Genomic DNA, 23,046 nt, shown 5'->3' on the forward strand with positions numbered 1-23,046 from the left:
CTGAACAGTCCAGCAAAGCAGGACTGTCTCCCAGCACTAGGCCGGACCCCTGTCAGGTTACAGCAGCTCCTGTCCCAGCCCCGGAGAAGAAGGGAGGAAGCAGGAATAGGGAGGGAGATGGAGACACTCCAGTGAGTGACAGAAGTAGGAGAGGAGAGAGGGTGGATATGGTGAAAGAGGTGAAGGACTCTGCCCATTGTTAAACTAGGTGAGTCAAGGGAAGGGTCTGGGAAGAAGAGTGGGGCAGAGTGTGGGATGTCGGAGGGCCAGTTAGCAGAAAGGCGGCAAACCGGTGAGTGGTACGAAGATGGATCCTCCTGCTAGAAAAGAACAGGTGATCCACAGACGGAAGGAGTAAATGGGCATCTCTACTGGAGATATTTGTTCCGTCTCTAAGGGTGTGTCTAGACTACAGAGTTTTGTCGACAAAAGTGGACTTTTGTCGACAAAACTATACCTGCGTCTACACTACCGCTGAGTTCTGTCGACATAACGTCGACAGAACTCAGCAGTTTTGTCGACACTGGTAAACCTCATTTTACGAGGCATAACGCCTTTTTTCGACAGAGTTCTGTCGACAGAAGGTGTTATTGCATGTAGGGTTGTGTCTAGACTACAGGGTTTTGTCAACAAAGCAGCTTGCTTTGTCGTCAGAACTGAATGTGTCTAGACGCTCTTTGTCGACAGAAGTTTTGTCGACAGATACTGTCGACAAAACTTCTGTCGACAAAAGCCTGTAGTCTAGACGTACCCTAACTGCCCAAAGCTTGGTCCGAGTGAGCAACACATTAACCACGGGTACAGCTTTTTATTATAGTATGTAAATATACTTATCTGTTACATCACCCTTTCAGCCCTACTTTAATCTGTGAGCACCCATCTAATGCGCAGAAATAATCATGCGATTAATATAATTATACACCTCCCCCTCAGTTTACTGGTTACAGCATTTGAACTGAAGCAAGCAGTTCCACATTACAAATGTCTTGAATCAGCACCTGACAAGGGTCAAAAGCAGGAGCTGTGACCCTATCTATGCTTCAGAGTGTTTGGGACGGAGGGAGGGGAGGAAGATAATATACAGTTCCAGACCAAGAATATTCCTTAGAAGTTACATCCTTGGCACAACTATGTGCTTATCGATCCCAAACAAGTATTACAGGAGGGAAAACGGGCAGTAAATCATGTCAATAAATCCATAGGGACATTGCCTGCCCATGCTGGACCCCCATCACTATGTCAGTGATTATGCAGACTCCTTATTTAACTCTTACACACCCCAACATCGCCTAGAGTTGTAGTGTCAAGGGCTGATTTAATGTCTTGTTGACTGATTAGTCAGTGATGCAGGGAAGAGGGCCCGGCACCCTGTCACCAGGCAGTCGGCACACAGCTCCGTCTGAGAGCAGGAGAACAAGGAGTAAACTTTAGGTTCTCTTTTGAGTAAATAGCCAGAGCATTCTGTCCCAGATCTGTTTGGTCCTCACCCCATAGATGATGGGGTTTAACGTGGGGGGCACCAGGAGGCACATGTTGGCAAACAGAATATGGAAATGCAGGGGCACATTCTTGCCAAACTGGTGTGTGAGGGTAGAGAAGAGAGCTGGGATGTAAAAGACTAAAAAGGCGCAGAGGTGGGCGCTGCAGGTCCCAAAAGTCTTGAGCCGGGCGTTCTTGGTGGGGAGACGGAAGATGGCCCTGAGGATTTGAGTGTAGGACACAGCGATACAAAGCATATCTAGACTGTTCCTTGTTAGTGTTACAAAGAGGCCATAGTAGCTACTGACCCGGATGTCGCCACAGGCCAGCTTCACCACGCCGAAGAACTCGCAGTATGAATGGGGGAAAATGTTGTTTCCGCAATAAGGCAACAGCCTTGCTAGGAAGGGATGAGGCAGCACAATCATGCTGCTGCGCAGCAATACGGCCAGGCCAATTATAGCCACCACCCGGTTTGTGAGGATGGTGGAATGTCTCAGGGGATGGCAGATGGCCACGTAGCGATCCAACGCCATGGCCACGAAGATCCCAGACTCCACCCCAAAAAAGCAGTGAATGAAGAACATCTGGGTGAGGCAGGCTCTGAAATCGATCTCCCTGGAATTGAACCAGAAGATGCTCAGTGTTTTCGGCAGGGTGGACGTGGACAGGACCAGGTCAGTGGCGGCCAGCATACAGAGGAAATAGTACATGGGCTCATGGAGGGTTGGCTCTTTCTTCACAATGAGTAGGATGGCGAAGTTCCCCAAGAGGGCTATGGCGTACATCGCACAGAAGGGGATGGAAAGCCAGACATGGGCCACCTCCAGGCCAGGGATGCCCAGCAGGATGAGGGTGGAGGGGTTGGTGAATTTGGTTGTGTTGAAATCTGACATGGAGTAGGGAGGAAGGTGTCCAAACGTGAGGCAGAACGGCGTCTCCTGTAAGAACCGTAAAGTATTTTGAGTTCCTAATCTGTCCAGAGACCAGGGTGGTGGCTGTAGTAGAGATACCTGGATGCAGATACAATATTTATATGAGACAATATATTTGGTACTGGAGGCTGGTCTCGTGGGGTATGTGTAGACTTCATGCCTCTGCCCGCAGAGGCATGTAAATTAGACTACCTGACATAGTCAATGAAGAGGGGATTTAAATATCTTCAGCTTCATTAACATAAAAACGGCCACCACGCTGTGCCGGCTCAGCTGATCATTGGCACAGCGCAGCAATCAAGATGCAGATCAGTCGATGAGGAAAACCTTTGCCGACCGATCCCTTATGCCTTGTGAAACGAGGTTTACAGGATCGGTCAGCAAAGGCTTTTCCTTGCCAACCGATCTACGTCTTGACTGCCGTCTTGACTGATTTAAATCCCCGCTTCATTGACTATGTCGGGTAGTCTAATTTACATGCCTCTGCCGGGAGAGGTATATAGTCTAGACGTACTCATGGAGGAAGCAGATTGGTGACTTTTCAAACACTTTAAATGACATTTTTATTATTCAGAAAAAGCAGCTCTGACCTGCCGTGAATCATGCAGGTTCCATATGTGATGGTGCCCCATGAGTGAAGAATTCCTACACCTTGTGGTTTGGGAGACCTTAACACGAACCAGCAGGAAACACACATGTGGATATCCCTTATCCCTCATGGTTTCTTTTCGCAATGAGATTCTAGCAGTGAGTGCATGCCATAGGGAGCTTCCTCATCACCCACTTGCTCAAAATGTGAGATAGGGAAAATCTGACCTTTTGCTAAGACACGTGCCAGGTGGAAACATCCCAACCAGAATACATCTCCGAAAAAATACCTGGTCATTATTGTAGCTCCATTCAGCAGGAGTGGCCAAAGACAATGCCTAAGACACGGGGTGGAAATTGTCCTGCTCTCGGCACGTCCTCGGTTTTGGTACCCAGTCTCTATACTGGACCGAGGAGATACAAATATGAATTCCCAGCAAGGCTGTGAGAATGGGGGAGGTGTAGACACCTAACACTTCAGAGGAGCTAACTCCCCAAAGCTGAGACAAATTATCAGCAGAACTCATTGGAAGGTAAAAGATGGACCGGAAAATGAGAGTCCCTTAAAAAGAAACTATTAGATAGCTAAAATTAACTTGAGGCAAAGACCCAGTTTGCTGGCAACAAGAAGGCAGGTGCTGGAGGTGGGGCAAAACCAGCAATATACAACACACGGGAGAAAGGGAAGAGATAGCTACACAATTGCTAAGTTAGGAAAAGTCCGACTGGAGATTAAAGACATTGGGGCAATTCCATGTTTGGCAGAGCTCAGGACCACAGAAAAAAGGTTATTAAGTGTATTAATGATGAACAAAATCCAAGCAAAGGTTTCTGTCCAGTCCTAGAGGGAGAAAGGAACATTGTGAATGTTACAGAAAACATATCACTTCTTCAGATGACCGGTGTGCCCTTGAAAGCTCATGATACATGTTTTGTTAGTCTATAAAGTGCTACCAGGCCATTTGCTTGCTGTTTTCTTCTGTAACAGACTAACTCGGCTACCCCCTGAAGCTACAGAAAACATAGATGTTCCCAAGAAACATCTTTATTTCACATTTGGAGAGAAGCAACCTGGTGTACTCATATCACTTAAGGCGATGCAACACTTTCCAGTCGGTTAGTACTCAAGGGCATCTCCAGTTGAACCTTAGATCTACAAACCCCAGATTTACTAACTGAGTAGAGCAAAAACAACAGAAACAAACAAAAAACCTAAATTCTGGACAGTTTTGTCTTAAAGACACGCTATTAAAAATAAAGGGAAAGTTTAGGTAAAAGATTTCACAGATGGAAGGAAGAAGGTTGAAAACGCTACCAGAGGAGAAGCTGTTCTGGATTTGGTTTTAACAAATAGGGAGGAACTAGTTGAGAACTTGAAAGTGGAAGACAGTATAGGGGACAGTGATCATGAAATAATAGAGTTCATGATCTTAAGGAAAGGTAGAAGGGAGACCAGCATAATTGAGGTAATGGATTTCAGGAAGGCAGATTTTGATAAGCTCAGAGAACTTGTGGGTAAGGTCCCATGGGAAGCAAGACTGAAGGGAAAAACAACTGAGGAGAGTTGGAAGTATTTCAAAGGGACGTTGTTAAGGGCCCAAAAGCAAACAAATCCGCTGTGGAGGAAAGATAGAAAATATGGCAAAAGACCAGCTTGGCTTAACAAGGAGATCTTGCATGATCTCAAAATAAAAAAAGGTGTGCATAACATACTGAATACAAGCAGAGAAAAGGTAAGTTTAGAAGATAGGATACACAAAGAACAAGTTAAAAATCACTTAGGAAAGTTAGATGTCAGCAAGTCACCAGGTCCTGATGAAATGCATCCCAGGATACTCAAGGAGCGGATAGAGGAGGTATCTGAGCCTTTAGCTATGATTTTTGAAAAATCATGGCAGACAGGGGAGATTCCAGAAGACTGGAAAAGGGCAAATATTGTACCCATCTATAAAAAGGGGAATAAGAACAACCCAGGAAACTACAGACCGGTCAGTTTAACGTCTGTCCCAGGGAAGATAATGGAGCAGGTAATTAAGGAAATCATATGCAAACACTTGGAAGGTAATAAAGTGATAGGGAATAGCCAGCATGGGTTTGTGAAGAACAAGTCATGTCAAACTAATCTGATAGCTTTCTTTGATAGGATAACGAGCCTTGTGGATAAGAGAGAAGCGGTGGATGTCATATACCTAGACTTTAGTAAGGCATTTGATACGGTCTCACATGATATTCTTATTGATAAACTAGGCAAATATAACTTAGATAGGGCCACGATAAGGTGGGTGCATAATTGGCTGGATAACCATAGTCAGAGAGTTGTTGTTAACGGTGCTAAATCCTGCTGGAAAGGGATAACAAGTGGAGTTCCCCAAGGGTCTGTTTTGGGACCCGTACTGTTCAATATCTTCATCAATGATTTAGATTTTGGGATAGAGAGTACGCTTATTAAGTTTGCAGATGATACCAAACTGGGTGGAGTTGCAACTTCTTTGGAGGATAGGGACATAATTCAAAATGACCTTAGCAAGTTAGGGAAATGGTCAGAGGTAAACAGGATGAGGTTTAATAAAGAGAAATGCAAAGTGCTCCACTTAGGAAGGAACAATCAGTTCCATACATACAAGATGGGAAGCGACTGTCTAGGAAGGAGCATGGCGGAAAGGGATCTAGGGGTCATAGTGGACCACAAGTTGAATATGAGTCAACAGTGTGATGCTGTTGCAAAAAAAGCAAGTATGATTCTAGGTTGTATCAACAGGTGTGTTGTAAGCAAAACTCATGAAGTCATTCTGCCGCTCTACTCTGCACTAGTTAGGCCTCAGCTGGAGTACTGTGTCCAGTTCTGGGTGCCACATTTCAAGAAAGATGTGGAGAAATTGGAAAGGGTACAGAGAAGAGCGACAAGAATGATTAAAGGTCTAGAGAACATGACCTATGAAGCCAGGCTTCACGAACTGGGCTTGTTTAATTTGGAAAAAAGAAGATTAAGGGGGGACATGATAGCGGTTTTCAAATATCTAAAAGGGTGTCACAAGGAGGAAGGAGAAAATTTGTTCCTCTTGGTTTCTGAGGACAGGACAAGAAGTAATGGGCTTAAAGTGCAGCAGGGGAGGTTTAGATTGGACATTAGGAAAAAATTCCTAACTGTCAGGGTGGTCAAATATTGGAATAAATTGCCAAGGGAGGTGGTGGAATCTCCCTCTCTGGAGATATTTAAGAACAGGTTAGATAGACATCTGTCAGGGATGGTGTAGACGGAGCTTGGTCCTGCCTTGAGGGCGGGGGGCTGGACTCGATGACCTCTTGAGGTCCCTTCCAGTGCTATGATTCTATGGAGGGAAGAATGGAAAACCTGGTATAGGATTAGCTACAAAAAGTCTAGTGATATCATTAATGCCTGTTCCGCGACATGCATTTTGGAAAACGGGTCTTGTCACACAAAACCAGTTTTATGCTTCAAGGAAAGTATTTGTGGTGGATCAAAGGAATTTGATTTCCTAGGGGAACATGTTCAGGTTAAAACATGAGCATTCTGCAATATGAGAAGAGCCCGCGTTCAATGCACTAGGAACTGGCAAAGTGCCGGGGTCTCAGAGAGCAGATCTCTGTGGACCACTGGCAGCGGTTGCATGTCTTCCCAGTGGTATTCTGCAGGAGACTGTGTTAGGCCCAAAGCTGTTTAATATCAGCATCAATGATCCAGACGCAGAGAAAAAAATTCTCCGGATAAAATCTGTGGGTGACCCAAAGACGGGAAGAGCAGCTGCCGTGTGTTAACACAGTCAAATGGAAAGCTGTCCTCTGGAAGAGGGAATGCAGACCCACAGACTAGGGCACTGTCCTGCAGAATGCAGCCCCCATCCCGTTAGCAGCCAGAGCCCTGAGATGCGAGAGGAGGAGGTGACTGTGTCTGTGCATATACACACAGCTGGCTCCTGCGCGCTTTCCTCAGTTCTTACCCCAAAGGGAGCTTTGCTTCTGTGTTTCCCGGGGAAAGTATGTGCAAGAGCTTCTGAATGTGGCCTTCTTGTTCACATCTCATAACATCTTGCATCCACCGTGCCTCTGGCATGGTGCTCCCTCTGAGCTGGAGCCCGTCAGCTGGGACAGGAAGAGAAAAACAGAAACTCGTGCCCTGTGGCAAGAGCTCGGGGATGTGGAATGTCTGTGCAGAGCACAAAGGGAAACAGACTTATCCTCTAGCTCATCTCACCCACGGTGCACGGGCGTGGCCGAGCAGGGGAGCTCCTTAGAAGAGATGGTACCTGTGAATTCGGAGGTGAAGTGTCTACCCTGGGTGTCCCCCTCTGGTAAACGAGACTGTGTGCGACACTTCTCTTAGCCCAGCTGCTGTAGCATTATCCCACAGCGGCAGCTGGCAGAAGGGTGAGCACCTTTTATAGTGCAGCTTGGTATTAGCCAAGTGGGCTCAGCCTCTTGGGCGGGAGCAAGCACGGAGATGTGAAGTTCTGTTTCAGTGCTAATTGCTTTAGGAGTAAACAGCAATCAAGGGGCTTTCCCAAAGGAGAGGAGACTAGCGCAGCTGGCACATCATACTACCGCAGTCGACAAACAAGCGAGAAGAAAATACTCCAGGAGTGCAGGGGATGTCCACACCCTCATGGACATAGGTGGTGCGCAAAGGTGGGAGAAGAACAGACCCCGGCTCCAGAGACTTGGACTGCTATAATACTCATGTTGCAGCACTCAGGGGGTACGTCTAAACTACATGCCTCCGTCGACGGAGGCATGTAGATTAGACAGATCGGCAGAGGGAAATGAAGCTGCGATTAAAATAATTGCGGCTTCATTTAAATTTAAATGGCTGCCCCGCTCTGCCGATCAGCTGTTTGTCGGTAGATCGGGGCAATCTGGACGCGCCGCGTCGACAAAGAAGCCTTTCTTGATCGGCACAGGTATGCCTCGTGAAACCAGGTTTACCTGTGCCGATCAAGAAAGGCTTCTTTGTCGATGCGGCGCGTCCAGACTGCCCCGATCTGCCGACAAACAGCTGATCGGCAGAGCGGGGCAGCCATTTAAATTTAAATGAAGCCGCGATTATTTTAATCGCAGCTTCATTTCCCTCTGCCGATCTGTCTAATCTACATGCCTCCGTCGATGGAGGCATGTAGTCTAGACACACCCAGGGAGACTGGAAGGGCTGGAGAAGGTTCCACCTGTGATCTAGGGGATCATTGCAAAACTGTCGCCAGGTGGATGTTGCTCTGAGTCTGGGCTGTGCGATGGAAGCACTGACAGCAGCAACACTTGTCCTGCATGTGTGATTCCCCCAACACACTTCAGGCAGTGGCGATGGGGGTCACTAACAGAACATAGGGCCAGGAGTGACTAAAATACACACATGTTTGTTTGGAAAACGGGTGCCAAAGAAGAGCAATTGTCCCTTTGTCACGCCAAGAGAAAAAGGGAGTCCCGCTCTGGCAGGGATTGCCTGGTGGGTGGGCTGCAGATTAAAGGCTGGGAGAGGAAGCGTGAGAACAACCCACTACATTGTATACATATTGGCTAGGTCTAGATTCCATCCCTTTTTCATAAAAGGGATGCAAATTAGACATATCGCAATTGCTAATAAAGTGGGGATTTAAATCTCCCCTGCTTCATTAGCATAAAAATGGCTGCCGCTTTTTCTCGGCACGGCAGCCATTTTTATGCTAATGAAGCGGGGGAGATTTAAATCCCCGCTCATTAGCAATTGCGATATGACTAATTTGCATATCTTTTACAAAAAAGGGATGGAATCTAGACGTAGCCATTGTGTGATGGTCTGACCAATGAATGTGATGTTACATCTATTCACTCTATAGTAATTCAGATGAGATTGTAGGGTTATAAAAGTAAAAGACTGATCAGTATTTAGAACAGAGTTTCCCAACCTATGGGTCGCGACCCAAATATGGGTCACCATTGCATTTCAAAAGGGTTGCCAAGTGTCTCCCCAGCAGTCATTCATCCTTCAGGTAGTTAAACCAATCAATTGAATTGAATACCATTTCGGTGAACAAAACTGAGTTTGAATATTTGCTTGCAGAAAACAAGAGTTTGTATAAAATAGCACACCTAGCGGACATTTTTGCCTACTAAATGATTTAAATGTGTCACTTCAAGGACCAAATTCTACAATTATCGGCTTATCGGAGAAAATAAAATCCTTCAGAATGAAACTCCAATTATGGATTATGAAAACTGATATAAAATGGGTGCGTCTAGACTGGCAAGATTTTGCGCAAAAGCGGCCACTTTTGTGCAACAACTTGCCAGCTGTCTACACTGGCCACTTGAATTTGTGCAAGAGCACTGACGTTCTAATGTAAGAATTCAGTGCTTCTTGCACAAATACTGTGGTGCTCCCGCTCAGGGATAAGACCTCTTGCGCAAGAATACTTACACAAGAGGGCCAGTGTAGACAGGCACCTTAATTTTTTGCGCAAGAAAGTCCGATGGCTAAAATGGCCATCGGTGCTTTCTTGCGCAAAAGCACATCTAGACTGGGCACGGATGCTTTTGCGCAAAAGCACTCTTTGCACAAATCATCTGTGCCAATCTAGATGCTCTTTTGCGGAAATACTTTTAACGGAAAAACTTTTCCGTTAAAAGAATTTCTGCAAAATCATGCCAGTCTAGATGCAGCCTATGTGTTTCCAACCCTCGCAACCTCTCTTGAAGGAAGAACAAATTACATTAATATTAACGACGATTTGCGATTGTCGATACTGGAGAATTTGAGACATTTAAGTGATGAGCTGCTCCGATATTTTCCAGATACAGATGAAAAGTTGTTTGCTCTTGCAACAAATCCTTTCAGTGTGGCTGTGATGTACCTGGAGGCACCCAGGAACAATTTATCAATATGATCAACAGCAGTGATATAAAAGCAGAGTTCTCAGCTATGCCAAATAGTCAGTTCTGGATCAGACGCAGAGTGGACTACCCACTTTTGTCAGAAGTTGTTTTGAGAATTTTACTTCCATTTCCAAGAACTTTCTTGCGTGAATCAGGCTTCTCACATTTGCTTACAGTTAAGAACAAATATCGAAATAAATGAAATGTAGAAGATGATCTTCAATGCGCACTTGCCACAACAATTCCGAGGATACAACAGTCAGCAAAGCAAACGCAAGCTCAACTCTCCCATTAATTTAAGTTCGGGTGAAACTGTTTGGTAAAATACTACATTCCACTTGTTTTTTGGAATAATGTGTATTGTGTTTCTAATAATTTGTAACACCTGTGAGGCTCCCAGGCCCTGACTCCCAGCCCCTCCAACCCCAGAGTGTGCCCCCCAGTCCCTGAGTGTGTGACTCCCAGGGTGTGACTCCTGGCCCCTGAGTGTGTGACTCCCAGGATGTGACTCCCGGCCCCTGAGTGTGTGACTCCCAGGGTGTGGCTTCCGGCCCCTGAGTGTGACTCTCAGGCCCTCTAGCTCTCCAGCCACTCCAGCCCCTGCGGCTACGTCTAGACTGCAAGCCTCTTTCGAAAGAGTGATAGAAATGTAGCCGTGTTAGTCTGGGGTAGCTGAAGCAAAATGCAGGACTATGTAGCACTTTAAAGACTAACAAGATGGTTTATTAGATGATGAGCTTTCGTGGGCCAGACCCACTTCCTCAGATCAAATAGTGGAAGAAAATAGTCACAACCATATATACCAAAGGATACAATTAAAAAAAAATGAACAAATATGAAAAGGACAAATCACATTGCAGAACAGGAGGGGAATGCGGGGGGGGGGGGGGAAGGAAGGTAAGTGTCTGTGAATTGATGATATTAGAGGTAGGGAGAGTGGGATGTTTGTGAGTTAATGGTATTAAAGGTGATAATTGGTCTGGCCCACGACAGCTTCTGTGCCTCACCATGACATAAAACTCAAGCAAGAAATTGACACAGCCATTAGCTGAAGTGCTTTGGGGGAATCACATGTGCAGGGCAAGTGACACAGTTGTGAAAGCGTCTGCGATCAAATAACACAGAAGGAAAGCGACAGCCACTTGGAGTCCCCATTTTGAGCCTCTGGGTTCCTGTTCCTTTCTCTTGTCTTGGAAGGATCTTTCCTGGGTGCAGTAAGGTCTGCCCACAGGGTCTCTGACATCAGGTGCTGACTTTGGAGCCACCTTATATGGCATGTTCTGAGGATAATGTCCAGCTGTGGCCACACCCAGCGTCCCTGCTCCAAGGAGTTTCACAAGTGTCATCCCAGCCGGGACAAACTCTTCCTAATTTCACCCTCTGCACATCAGGGCTGTGTTGAGACTCAAGGGTTTTTTCGAAAAAAGTAGCCTTTTTTCTAAAAAACTTCACCTGCGTCTAGACTACAGCCGCGTTCTTTCGAAATTAAATCGAAAGAACGCGGCTTTTCTTTCGACGGCGGAAAACCTCATTTCACGAGGCAGAACGCCTTTTTTCGAAAGTGCTCTTTCGAAAAAAGGCATTCTTGAATGCAAACAGGGCTTTTTCGAAAGAGAGCATCCAGACTGCCTCGGTGCTTTCTTTCGAAAAAGCGGCTTGCTTTTTCGAAAGTATCTTTTGAAAAAGCCTCTTTCGAAAGAGGCTTGCAGTCTAGACGTAGCCCAGGAGGGCAGCTGGCCTTTCCCATTGCTACAACTCATCTGGTTTGCAAGTCAGCTGTGGTTCATTGTGGTGGCAGATAGGATGAAAGGTCACTCAGTGTCCGCTCAGAGAATTTCCTCTTGAGTCACAGCCTGCATCCATTACTGCTGTGAGCTGGCAAGGAGGCCTCAAGCAGGACTCTGGTGTGACGTAGTGGGGGGCTGTCTGCGTTGTAACCCGAGCTCCCCCTGCGCTGTGCTGTGTGATTCCCATTGTCTCACCACATGTGGATTGGCCCAGACACTAGGACCAGCCTCATCTCATAACAAGGCTCTTTCTCAGGGGAGAGACAAAGGAAGGGAGGCGGAGACGAACACCTGGTTAGGGGCAGGGTCTGGGAGCGAGGCGTCTTGGGCTGGAACCATGCCGTTCCAGAAATGTCCTTCCAATCCCTTAGGATCAGGGTCAACGGGGCGTCCCCCGGGCACTTACTGCCACCCTGTCCCATCTTTACCAGCCAAAGGATCCTTAACCCAATTTCTCAATACCGAGCGCTCGCTTACCTCTCCAGGGACTTTAACCCCGAACACTCCAGGGACTTTAACCCCGAGGACTCCAGGGACTTTAACCCCGAGGACCTGGATCCTACACAACGGGTAGGTGATGTTGCTGGATTTCTGCGGGCCTCAGCTGGTTCACAGGACACGCCTTATCGCCGGAGCAGAGATCAGGCCACTGGCAAGGCTCCTCAAACCGGAGGATGCGCGCTGCGTTGCTTCGGAGTCCGATCCTCTGCACTGGAGAGTCAGACGGGTCCCATCTGGGTCGCCAAATTTGTTGGGGACTCGAACCCGGACAGCCTCTGTTCGTTGTCTGACCGCAAAGAGACAGGCAACACCAGCAAGATCCAATCACAAGCTCTTTATTGAATAGTGCGCACTTACAATAGAGAGCGGCCCGTCTCCAAAGTGAACCAGCCACGATTTCATTAACAGGTAGGCTTATATAGACAGTTCCGTCGTGTCATAGACTATTTGCCCAAGCAACCCACCCTCCTTTATCGGTTAGAAACTTTTAGTATCCATGGACACCTGGCCAACTATACATCATGGCCTTAAGCAATTCATAATGCATCAGCAATTTCGTATCAGCCCAAAAGACAGGTACTGGGCAATAAGGAGACAGTTTGTTATGGCCAAAGGAGAACATAAACAGGGAGTTTGGAACAAACGGGGAGAGCAGAAACAGGGAGTCTTCTTATCAGTTCTCAAAACAAACTGTTCCTCATCACAGCAGGTACAAAAATGCAGCTTCTTGCTTATCTTATTTTGCCAACTTGAGCAAGCGTGTAGGGTGCGTCCCTGCTTGAACCTATCTCCAGTTCTGTCCAGGGACTACCCAGAAACCTTTGTTACATTTGCTTTAGCATAACTGCACTAGGCCTATTTTTTCTAGGGCCTAACACTGCCAAGGCAAAAATCTCTGATAACTGAGGGTACTTCTACACTACAGTGTTCATTCGAGTTAACTTAATTCGAAATAAATTCAAATTAAGCTAATTCGAATTAACGCATGTACACACAAAACCTATTTTGAAATAGCAGTTTGCATGTATAGACGCTATTAAAGTGAATTCGAAGTAACGACTGTTATTTCAAATTAATTTTGCAGTGTAGACATATCACACGCATCGAGTGGAGTCAACCTGAGCATCTTATCTCCAAGTGTACCAATTATGAAAGGTAGGTAATGGGTTTTATGGCAGGGACGTGGCAACTCTTGGGCTTGGTCATAGGCCGGTTATTCTCTGTTTGGATTAGACCACAGCTGACTTCTCTGTATAATGGGGATTTGTCCATAGAATCTTTCCCTTGCTAGGGGTTTTGAGGATCCTTCCAGGAGCTGCACAATATGATGGTAGCCACTGGTGAGAATTACTGATTGGTGGTCCCAGTGTGACAGCTCCACTTGCCTGCAGAAAGTGCTCATGTCTCCCCTCAGTCATCCATCTCCAGATCTGCCATCCATCATGGGCATTCACAAGGTAGCAGACCCTGTGCAGAGCTCGGCATTATCCCTGGTTTTCTTAATGAGCAACTATAATGATTAAACATTCACAGAAACAGAGAGCAGCCAACTTCTCTGTGAATCGCTCAGAGCCCCAGGGTGCTCCGCTCCCTTTGGGAAGGGCCTTAATTGCTGTTTACTCCTAAAGCTGGATAAATAGCCCAGAAGCCCAGACAAGCTTATCTCCAGCCTCTTTGTATCTAGATACTCCTCCCCCTGACACTGAGCAAACCCTCAAGGACTGCACAGAGATATATTATAAAGAGTGCACACCCCTGTGTCGGCTTTCGGCGCGGGACGCTGCTGCAGACGCCGGGCTGAGAGAGGTGCGGGACGTGGCTGCCTGAGGGGGATTCCCAGGGAACAAACATACATCTCAGTATTCACAGGTACCTGTCTCTTGTTGAGGAGCTCCCCTGCTTGACAAATCCAGTGCTACGTAGGCGTGATGGGAGATACAGTATGTCTGGGGTTCTTTCAGCTCTGCATGGCCATAAAACATGACGGCTGTGTCTAGACTGTCCAGTTTTTCCGGAAAATCAGCCACTTTTCCGGAAAAGCTTGCCAGCTGTCTACACTGGCCGCTTGAATTTCCGCAAAAGCGCTGACGATCTCATGTAAGATTGTCAGTGTTCTTGCGGAAATACTGTGCTGCTCCTGTTCGGGCAAAAGTCCTTTTGCGCAAAACTTTTGTGCAAAAGGGCCATTGTAGACAGCTCAGATTTGTTTTCTGCAAAAAAGCCCTGATCACGAAAATGGCAATCGGGGCTTTTTTGGGGAAAAGCGCGTCTAGATTGCTTTCGCGGAAAAGCGTCCGTGCCAATCTAGACGCTCTGTTCTGAAAATGCTTTTAATGGAAAACTTTTCCGTTAAAAGCATTTCCGTAAAATCATGCCAGACTAGACACAGTCCCCAGGTCCTCTGCCACTGCTGATAAATGTGTTCAAGTGTCACTAAAAGAAATGTTACTCTTTTGAGTGCCCCACCTCCAGCACCAATTGATGCCCTCCACTCCTAAGGTGGCTGCCTTTCAGTGGCACAGGAAATCCCTCTGGATGCAAGGATAGTAGCTGTACAATACAAAGTCATTAGTAGATGTACAATGCAAAGTCAAATTTGGAGGATGTGGTCCGTAGTTTGCGCACAACCCCCGAGGCAAAACTTCCTTTGGAGTAAGACCCAAGGAAAGACCTCAGGAGCTAGTCGTGTGTTAATGCAGAGACTGTCCCTTCCTCTCCTTGCATTTCAGGGTATTGGCTGCTAATTTGGGGGTTCTGTTACCTGACTTTAACCTGCTTGGAAGCAGGGAGGTTTTAAGGCCCCTCACGAAACAGCCTCAAGGACTTCTCAACATAAGCAAGAAATAAGAAATCGTCTCTCCCAGCTTCATTGGTGAGGTGTTCGCACTGTCAGGCCTGAGGCTTTTAAAAATCTGTGTAGCCAGAAGCAGATGAGCAGTGTGGGACATTTGAAGACAGGCGGTGAAAGTTTGGCAAAATTATCGTCATCTACGTGCCAGGACTCACAACCGCTGGGGTCACACAGCGTTAATGGACAGTGATGCCCCCAGCACCACCTGCAATAGCTACTCCAGTTCTGAATCCCACTCGGCTAAGCTCTTCCCTTCCGTAATGTCCGTGCGAAGGTAGGGCACAGGCCACAGATGGGTTATGTGAACGGTTTTTTTTTAATCTATTTTGCACAGCCAGACTTTCGGTGTAATTGAATGTTCCCTTGTGCACATGCTGTGAGACATGGGCAAAAATAAACGTTGGGTCTGCTGTCTTTAGCAATCGATTCACAGAGCTTAAGGTCAGAAGGAATCATTAAATCACACAGGCAGGCCTCTTCTATAACACAGGCCCTTACATTTCATCAAGGCTATGTCTAGACTGCAACGCTTTTCCGGGCTACCGAAGGTTTCCCTGAAAAGCAAAGCCGGGTCCAAGAAACGTGTCTGCTTTGCCGAAAAAATATTCAGAAAAGTGGACATGTTCTTTCACTATCCCCATAAACATCATTGCACGAGGAAGAAGGGATCGCTCAAAAGAGTGGGTTTTTCCAAAATTTGGCGCTGGGTAGAATCATAGAATCATAGAATAATAGGACTGGAAGGGACCTCGAGAGGTCATCGAGTCCAGCCCCCCGCCCTCAAGGCAGGATCAAGCTCCGTCTACACCATCCCTGACAGATGTCTATCTAACCTGTTCTTAAATATCTCCAGAGAGGGAGACTCCACCACTTCCCTTGGCAATTGATTCCAATATTTGACCACCCTGACAGTTAGGAATTTTTTCCTAATGTCCAATCTAAACCTCCCCTGCTGCACTTTAAGCCCATTACTCCTTGTCCTGTCCTCAGAAACCAAGAGGAACAAATTTTCGCCTTCCTCCTTGTGACACCCTTTTAGATATTTGAAAACCGCTATCATGTCCCCCCTTAATCTTCTTTTTTCCAAACTAAACAAGCCCAGTTCATGAAGCCTGGCTTCATAGGTCATGTTCTCTAAACCTTTAATCATTCTTGTCGCTCTTCTCTGTACCCTTTCCAATTTCTCCACATCTTTCTTGAAATGTGGCGCCCAGAACTGGACACAGTACTCCAGCTGAGGCCTAACTAGTGCAGAATAGAGCGGCAGAATGACTTCACGAGTTTTGCTTACAACACACCTGTTGATACAACCTAGAATCATATTTGCTTTTTTGGCAACAGCATCACACTGTTGACTCATATTCAACTTGTGGTCCACTATGACCCCTAGATCCCTTTCCGCCATGCTCCTTCCTAGACAGTCGCTTCCCATCTTGTATGTATGGAACTGATTGTTCCTTCCTAAGTGGAGCACTTTGCATTTCTCTTTATTAAACCTCATCCTGTTTACCTCTGACCATTTCTCTAACTTGCTAAGGTCATTTTGAATTATGTCCCTATCCTCCAAAGAAGTCGCAACCCCACCCAGTTTGGTATCATCTGCAAACTTAATAAGAGTACTCTCTATCCCAATATCTACATCATTGATGAAGATATTGAATAGTACGGGTCCCAAAACAGACCCTTGAGGAACTCCACTTGTTATCCCTTTCCAGCAGGATTTAGAACCGTTAACAACAACTCTCTGACTACGGTTATCCAGCCAATTATGCACCCACCTTATCGTGGCCCTATCTAAGTTATATTTGCCTAGTTTATCAATAAGAATATCATGCGAGACCGTATCAAATGCCTTACTAAAGTCTAGGTATATGACATCCACCGCTTCTCCCTTATCCACAAGGCTCGTTATCTTTTCAAAGAAAGCTATCAGATTAGTTTGGCATGACTTGTTCTTCACAAACCCATGCTGGCTATTCCCTATCACTTTATTACTTTCCAAGTGTTTGCATACGATTTCCTTAATTACCTGCTCCATTATCTTCCCTGGGACAGACGTTAAACTGACCGGTCTATAATTTCCTGGGTTGTTCTTATTCCCCTTTTTATAGATGGGCACAATATTTGCCTTTTTCCAGTCTTCTGGAATCTCCCCTGTCTGCCATGATTTTTCAAAGATCATAGCTAAAGGCTCAGATACCTCCTCTATCAGCTCCTTGAGTATCCTGGGATGCATTTCATCAGGTCCTGGTGACTTGCTGACATCTAACTTTCCTAAGTGATTTTTAACTTGTTCTTTGTGTATCCTATCTTCTAAACTTACCCTCTCTCTGCTTGTATTCACTACGTTAGGCACACCTCCAGACTTCTCGGTGAAGACCGAAACAAAGAAGTCATTGAGCATCTCCGCCATTTCCAAGTTCCCTGTTACTGCTTCTCCCTCCTCGCTAAGCAGTGGGCCTACCCTGTCCTTGGTCTTCCTCTTGCTTTTAATGTATTTATAAAAGGTCTTCTTGTTTCCCTTTATGCCTGTAGCTAGTTTGATCTCATTTTGTGCCTTTGCCTTTCTAATCTTGCCCCTGCATTCCCGTGTTGCTTGCCTATATTCATCCTTTGTTAGTTGTCCTAGTTTCCATTTTTTATATGACTCCTTTTTTATTTTGAGATCATGCAAGATCTCCTTGTTAAGCCAAGCTGGTCTTTTGCCATATTTTCTATCTTTCCTACACAGCGGAATTGTTTGCTTTTGGGCCCTTAACAACGTCCCTTTGAAATACTTCCAACTCTCCTCAGTTGTTTTTCCCTTCAGTCTTGCTTCCCATGGGACCTTACCTACAAGTTCTCTGAGCTTATCAAAATCTGCCTTCCTGAAATCCATAACCTCAATTGTGGTGGTCTCCCTTCTACCTTTCCTTATGATCATGAACTCTATTATTTCGTGATCACTGTCCCCTATACTGTCTTCCACTTTCAAGTTCTCAACTAGTTCCTCCCTATTTGTTAAAACCAAATCCAGAACAGCTTCTCCTCTGGTAGCTTTTTCAACCTTCTGAAACAGAAAGTTGTCTCCAATGCAGTCCAGAAACTTATTGGATAGCCTGTGCCTCGCTGTGTTAGTTTCCCAACATATGTCTGGATAGTTGAAGTCCCCCATCACCACCAAATCTTGGGCTTTGGCTAGTTTTGTTAATTGTTTAAAAAAGGCCTCATCCACCTCTTCCACCTGGCTAGGTGGCCTGTAGTAGACTCCTAGCATGATATCACCCTCGTTTTTTACCCCTTTTAGCTTAACCCAGAGACTCTCTACACAGCTATCTCCTACGTTCATCTCCACTTCAGTCCAAGTGTGTACATTTTTAATATACAAGGCAACCCCTCCTCCCTTTTTTCCCTGTCTGTCCTTCCTGAGCAAGCCGTACCCTTCCATACCAATATTCCAATCATGCGTCCCATCCCACCAGGTTTCTGTAATACCAATGATATCATAGTTGTATTTATTGGTTAGCAATTCCAGTTCTTCCTGCTTATTACCCATACTTCTCGCATTTGTATACAGGCATCTAAGATACTGATTTGATCTTGCCTCCCTGTTGTGCCCTGACCCTCCTTTCTCCTTGCCATTATAGGCCGTAGTCCCCCCCATTTCCAACCCATCTCCCAGTCCCGCACATTCAGCACTTACCTGTGGGCTTTGCTCACCTGCCCCCGACAAACCTAGTTTAAAGCCCTCCTCACAAGGTTAGCCAGTCTGTGTCCAAACAAGGCCTTTCCGCTCCTGGAAAGGTGAACTCCATCTCCGCCAAGCAGTCCTTCCTGGAAGAGCACCCCGTGATCAAGGAAGCCGAATCCCTCCTGGCGACACCATCGTCGCAGCCAGGCATTCACCTCCAGGATGCACCTCTCTCTGCCCGGGCCCCTACCTTTGACAGGAAGGATAGAAGAGAATACCACCTGCGCTCCAAACTCCTTCACCCGTACTCCCAAAGCCCTGTAGTCACACTTGATCCGCTCAGTGTCACACCTGGCAGTATCATTTGTGCCCACGTGGATGAGTAGCATGGGGTAGTAGTCAGAGGGCCGGATAATCCTCGACAATGCCTCCGTAACATCTCGGATACGGGCCCCTGGCAGACAGCATACCTCTCGAGATGAGCTGTCAGGGCGACAGATGGGTGCCTCCGTTCCCCTCAGAAGAGAGTCTCCAACCACCACTACTCTACGTTTCCTCCTCGCAGTGGTGGCAGGAGACTGCTCAACCTTGGTGGTGCAAGGCCTGGTCTCCTCCACTGTGGGGGGTGACTCCTTGTCTCCTGCTGAAAGTAAAGAGTAACGGTTATGTAACAACACAGTGGGAGGGTTAGGAGCAGGGGTGGAACACTGCCTGCTGCCGGAAGTAACCAGCTGCCAGTGCTCACCCTGCACTACTGCCTCCACCATAAGTGGCTGGTCAACAGTCCCACATCCTAGGACAGTGACCTCCGTGGACTCCACAGGAATACTGTCCAGGAATTCCTCATGGCTTCGAATGCTCCTCAGCCTGGCCACCTCCTCCTGTAGCTCTCCCACCTGCTGCCTGAGAGATTCCACCAGCAGGCACCTTTCACAACGGTTGTCTCCCCCAGCCTGGAGATCACTCAGTGGGAATTGCAAGCCACAAATACAGCAAGACCACACCAGGACCTGGGTAGAGGCATCCATGCTCAGGTTCTCTGTCTGGATACAGGCACAGGTGGAGGAGACAGGAGAAGTACTGGCACAAGCGCTACGGGTCTTTGGGTAGATGCACCAAATTTGGGAAAGACACTTTCAAAAGAAAAACGGGAAAAGATACAAATTGCGGTTTGCGTATCTTTTCCTGACTTTTCTTTGTAGTCTAAACGTAGCCCTAGTTACACCGCTGTTGAGCCCATTGACTTGTGTGTGTGACTAAGGCTTGAATTTTACGTCATAGAACCATAGAACCACAATTTGCTGTGGCTGTACCATGCAGGACTGGTGATGACTCATCCTTCTTTGGGAACCGTCCCCAGGCATCTCTTCCTTTGTCCTACTGTTCTTACAGGAGGCAATTTTTGGGGGGAGATTTCTTCTAAATCCGCTGTGCTGTTGTTTAGCCTTGTCCGCCTTTCTGTGGCCTTTCTTGAGGAGAGGGAGCTCAGTGCTCTGCCTCCTCCTGCAGCCCAGTTCCTCAAAGCCTAGCACCCCCAGCCCAACCCTCTCTTCTGCCTTTGTTCTCATTCCATGGCAAAAGCTGTCATCCGGCCACACACCCTCCTGGGCTCAGGTTACAAAGGGTGTGGGGTCGCATCAGTCAGTGAGACTTACACCCGAAATCCCCTTCACCAGCTAGGCATTAATGCAGTGCCCTGGGAAACTGAGGCACATACGGGGTTACTAGAGGACCGTGGATCACACACGCAACACAACAAAGTGAATACACATGGAATTGGAGAATTCACCAGGTCCCTTTGCAGTGGATTCCAAAGGTCGATCACCCTCAGGGCTAAACATCTGTCCCTTATTTCTGCTTGGAATTTGTCTGAATCCAGTGTCCAGCCATTAGACCATGCTCTGACTGGCCCTGCTACATTTGAGCCCATTGTTATCCATGGTTTCCTCCCCATGGAAATCTCTGCTTGATTGTCCTTCTAAGAGAAATAGATGAAGCGCTTTAAATGTTTCTCTCCGTCAGGCATTGTTTGCAGCTTCCGATCATTTTTCTCACTCTTCTCTGCACCATCTTCAACTTTACCGCACAGTTTTTTTCAAATGTGGAGCCTGGGCCTGGACACAGACACTCTGCCAATCTTTGGGTCTTCCAGAGATTTGATCTGCAGTGAGTTACATCCTCTCAGATCATTTAGGACAATATCAAAGGGCATCAGACCTGGAACTGAGCCCTGCAGAACGCCCCCTAGAAACAGCCCCGTTCCCCGACAGTGGCACCTTTGACGATGGCTTTCTGAGATCTGTCGCTTGGTCAGTTTTGAGTCCATTACGTAGAGTGATTTCTTTATCTAAATATCCTTCGCAGACTTCACACCTATGGCAGCCCCCCTCCTCTTGTCATGGTCTGTCTCACAGCTCCATTTTAGATTTCCTGTGTCCTGGGACTAAAACTGAGCGCATGCCCAGGGCAGCCTGTTCTCCATCCCCTTCCTTGTCCTGGTTTTCACCACTGCCGCAATGAGGGGATATTTCCTGGCAGCTGTTCACGATTATTCCTCTCGGGTCTCATCTAGGTGGGAGTTTTTCCGCAGCCTATGTGTTGGCAAAAGTTTGGGGTCTTGGCTCGCTCTGTTTTTAAGCCACCAAGTGAATTTCTATACCAGGGGTGGGGAACCTTTTTTGGGTCAGGGGCCACTTTGGAAAAATCAGCTGGGCGGGAGGTAGCAGGGGTGGGAGGGGGAGGAGCCCAGAGCCCCCGGGGCAGGATCCAGGCAAACCAGTGTCCAAATTTGGCCCCTGAGCCTTAGGTTCCCCACCCCTGCTCTACAGGGTGGTGGCTCTAACCTGACTCTCCTGACATGAAGGAACAATGAGGCATAACCAATGTCCACAGTACGAATGTTTCCCACATGCAACACAAAGATGTTATTGGTTCCTGGAGCACTATCGAACATGGGATTTGTCGGGTCAGTTTTTCTTGATTAATTTTTTGTAAATACTGAAAATGTCAGTTTAAAGTGACAGTCAATCTGCTTCGCTTGTGAGAACAGCGTAGAGTGTCTTCTATTAACATTCTCTTTCCATCCAGGCATTTCTACTGGGATCATCACCCTAAGTGCTAGAGACACAAGGTACATGAAGGAGATATCGTTCTGCCTCAGAGTTGGATCTGGTCTCACTTCCTCCATGTCAGATTTCAACAAAACTGTCTTCACCAACCCCTCCACCTTCATCCTGCTGGGCATTCCTGGCTTGGAGGTGGCCCATGTCTGGATCTCCATCCCATTCTCGGGCATCTACGCCATCGCCGTCTTGGGGAACTTCACCATCCTCTTCATTGTGAAGAAGGAACAGAGCCTCCATGAGCCCATGTACTATTTCCTCTGCATGCTGGCCGTCACCGACCTCGTCCTGTCTACAACCACCCTGCCCAAAATGCTCAGCATTTTCTGGTTCAATTCCAGGGAGATTAATTTCAGTGCTTGCCTCACCCAGATGTACTTCATTCACTGCTTCACAGTGATGGAGTCTGGGATCTTCGTGGCCATGGCTTATGATCGCTACGTGGCCATCTGTGATCCCCTGAGACATTCCACCATCCTGACAAACACCATGGTGGTCAAGACTGGCCTGGCCATGGTGCTTCGTGGCAGCGTGCTTGTAATGCCCTATCCCATCTTCGCAAGTCTGCGGCCATATTGCAGAACCAATATAATCTCCCATGTATACTGCGAGCACATGGCCGTGGTGAAGTTGGCCTGCGCTGACATTACCATCAGTAATTACTACGGCCTCTCTGTGTTATTCAGTGTCCATGGACTGGATGTGATTTTTATTGTCATTTCCTATAACCAGATCCTCAGGGCCATCTTCAGGCTCCCCACCAAGGACGCCCGACTCAAGACTTTTGGGACCTGCAGCTCCCATCTCTGCGCCATCCTAACATTTTATGTCCCAATGGTCTTCACTTCCATCATGCACCGGTTCGGTCACAGCGTGGCCCTGCCTTTCCACATTCTCATTGCCAATATTTACCTCTTGGTGCCACCCATGCTAAACCCCGTCATCTACGGGGTGAGAACCAAGCAAATCCGGGACAGGATGCTGCATGTCTTTACTCCTAAAAGGACCTAAAGTTTTCTCCTGGTGCTCTCAGAGGGTATGTCTACACTAGCCCCCTAGTTCAAACTAGGGTGGCTAATGTAGACATTTGAACTTGCAATTGAAGCCAAGGATTTAAATATCCTAGGCTTCATTTGCATGTTCCCGGGCAAAAGGTCAGAAGGGATCACCTCATTGTAGGAGGAGTATCAGTTAATTCGAACTAAGGACTTAGTTTGGATTAATTTCTGACTGCCGCGTGTAGCCTTGGGCA

At 47.0% G+C, this 23,046-nt stretch overlaps 2 protein-coding genes across 2 annotated transcripts; one reads left to right on the forward strand and one right to left on the reverse strand.

Moving 5' to 3' along the window:
- Nucleotides 1-1,427: 1,427 nt before the first annotated feature.
- On the reverse strand, nt 1,428-2,375 carry LOC102456192 (olfactory receptor 52E2-like). Its single transcript, XM_014570510.1, has one exon. It carries the CDS (start codon nt 2,373-2,375, stop codon nt 1,428-1,430), a length of 948 nt encoding a protein of 315 aa, XP_014425996.1.
- Nucleotides 2,376-21,857: 19,482 nt separating this feature from the next.
- Nucleotides 21,858-22,805, forward strand: LOC102456448 (olfactory receptor 52M1-like). Its single transcript, XM_006117166.4, has one exon. The coding sequence runs from the start codon at nt 21,858-21,860 to the stop codon at nt 22,803-22,805; it is 948 nt and encodes a 315-aa protein (XP_006117228.4).
- The last annotated feature ends 241 nt before the right edge of the window (nt 22,806-23,046 follow it).

Source organism: Pelodiscus sinensis, chromosome 1, assembly GCF_049634645.1.
Source record: "Pelodiscus sinensis isolate JC-2024 chromosome 1, ASM4963464v1, whole genome shotgun sequence".
Lineage (NCBI taxonomy): Eukaryota > Metazoa > Chordata > Testudines > Trionychidae > Pelodiscus > Pelodiscus sinensis.

What these genes read in the sequence shown, in the direction of transcription:
- LOC102456448 (XM_006117166.4), top strand. Translation starts at nt 21,858, where the DNA reads ATGTCAGATTTCAACAAAACTGTCTTCACCAACCCCTCCACCTTCATC.
- LOC102456192 (XM_014570510.1), bottom strand. Translation starts at nt 2,375, where the DNA reads ATGTCAGATTTCAACACAACCAAATTCACCAACCCCTCCACCCTCATC.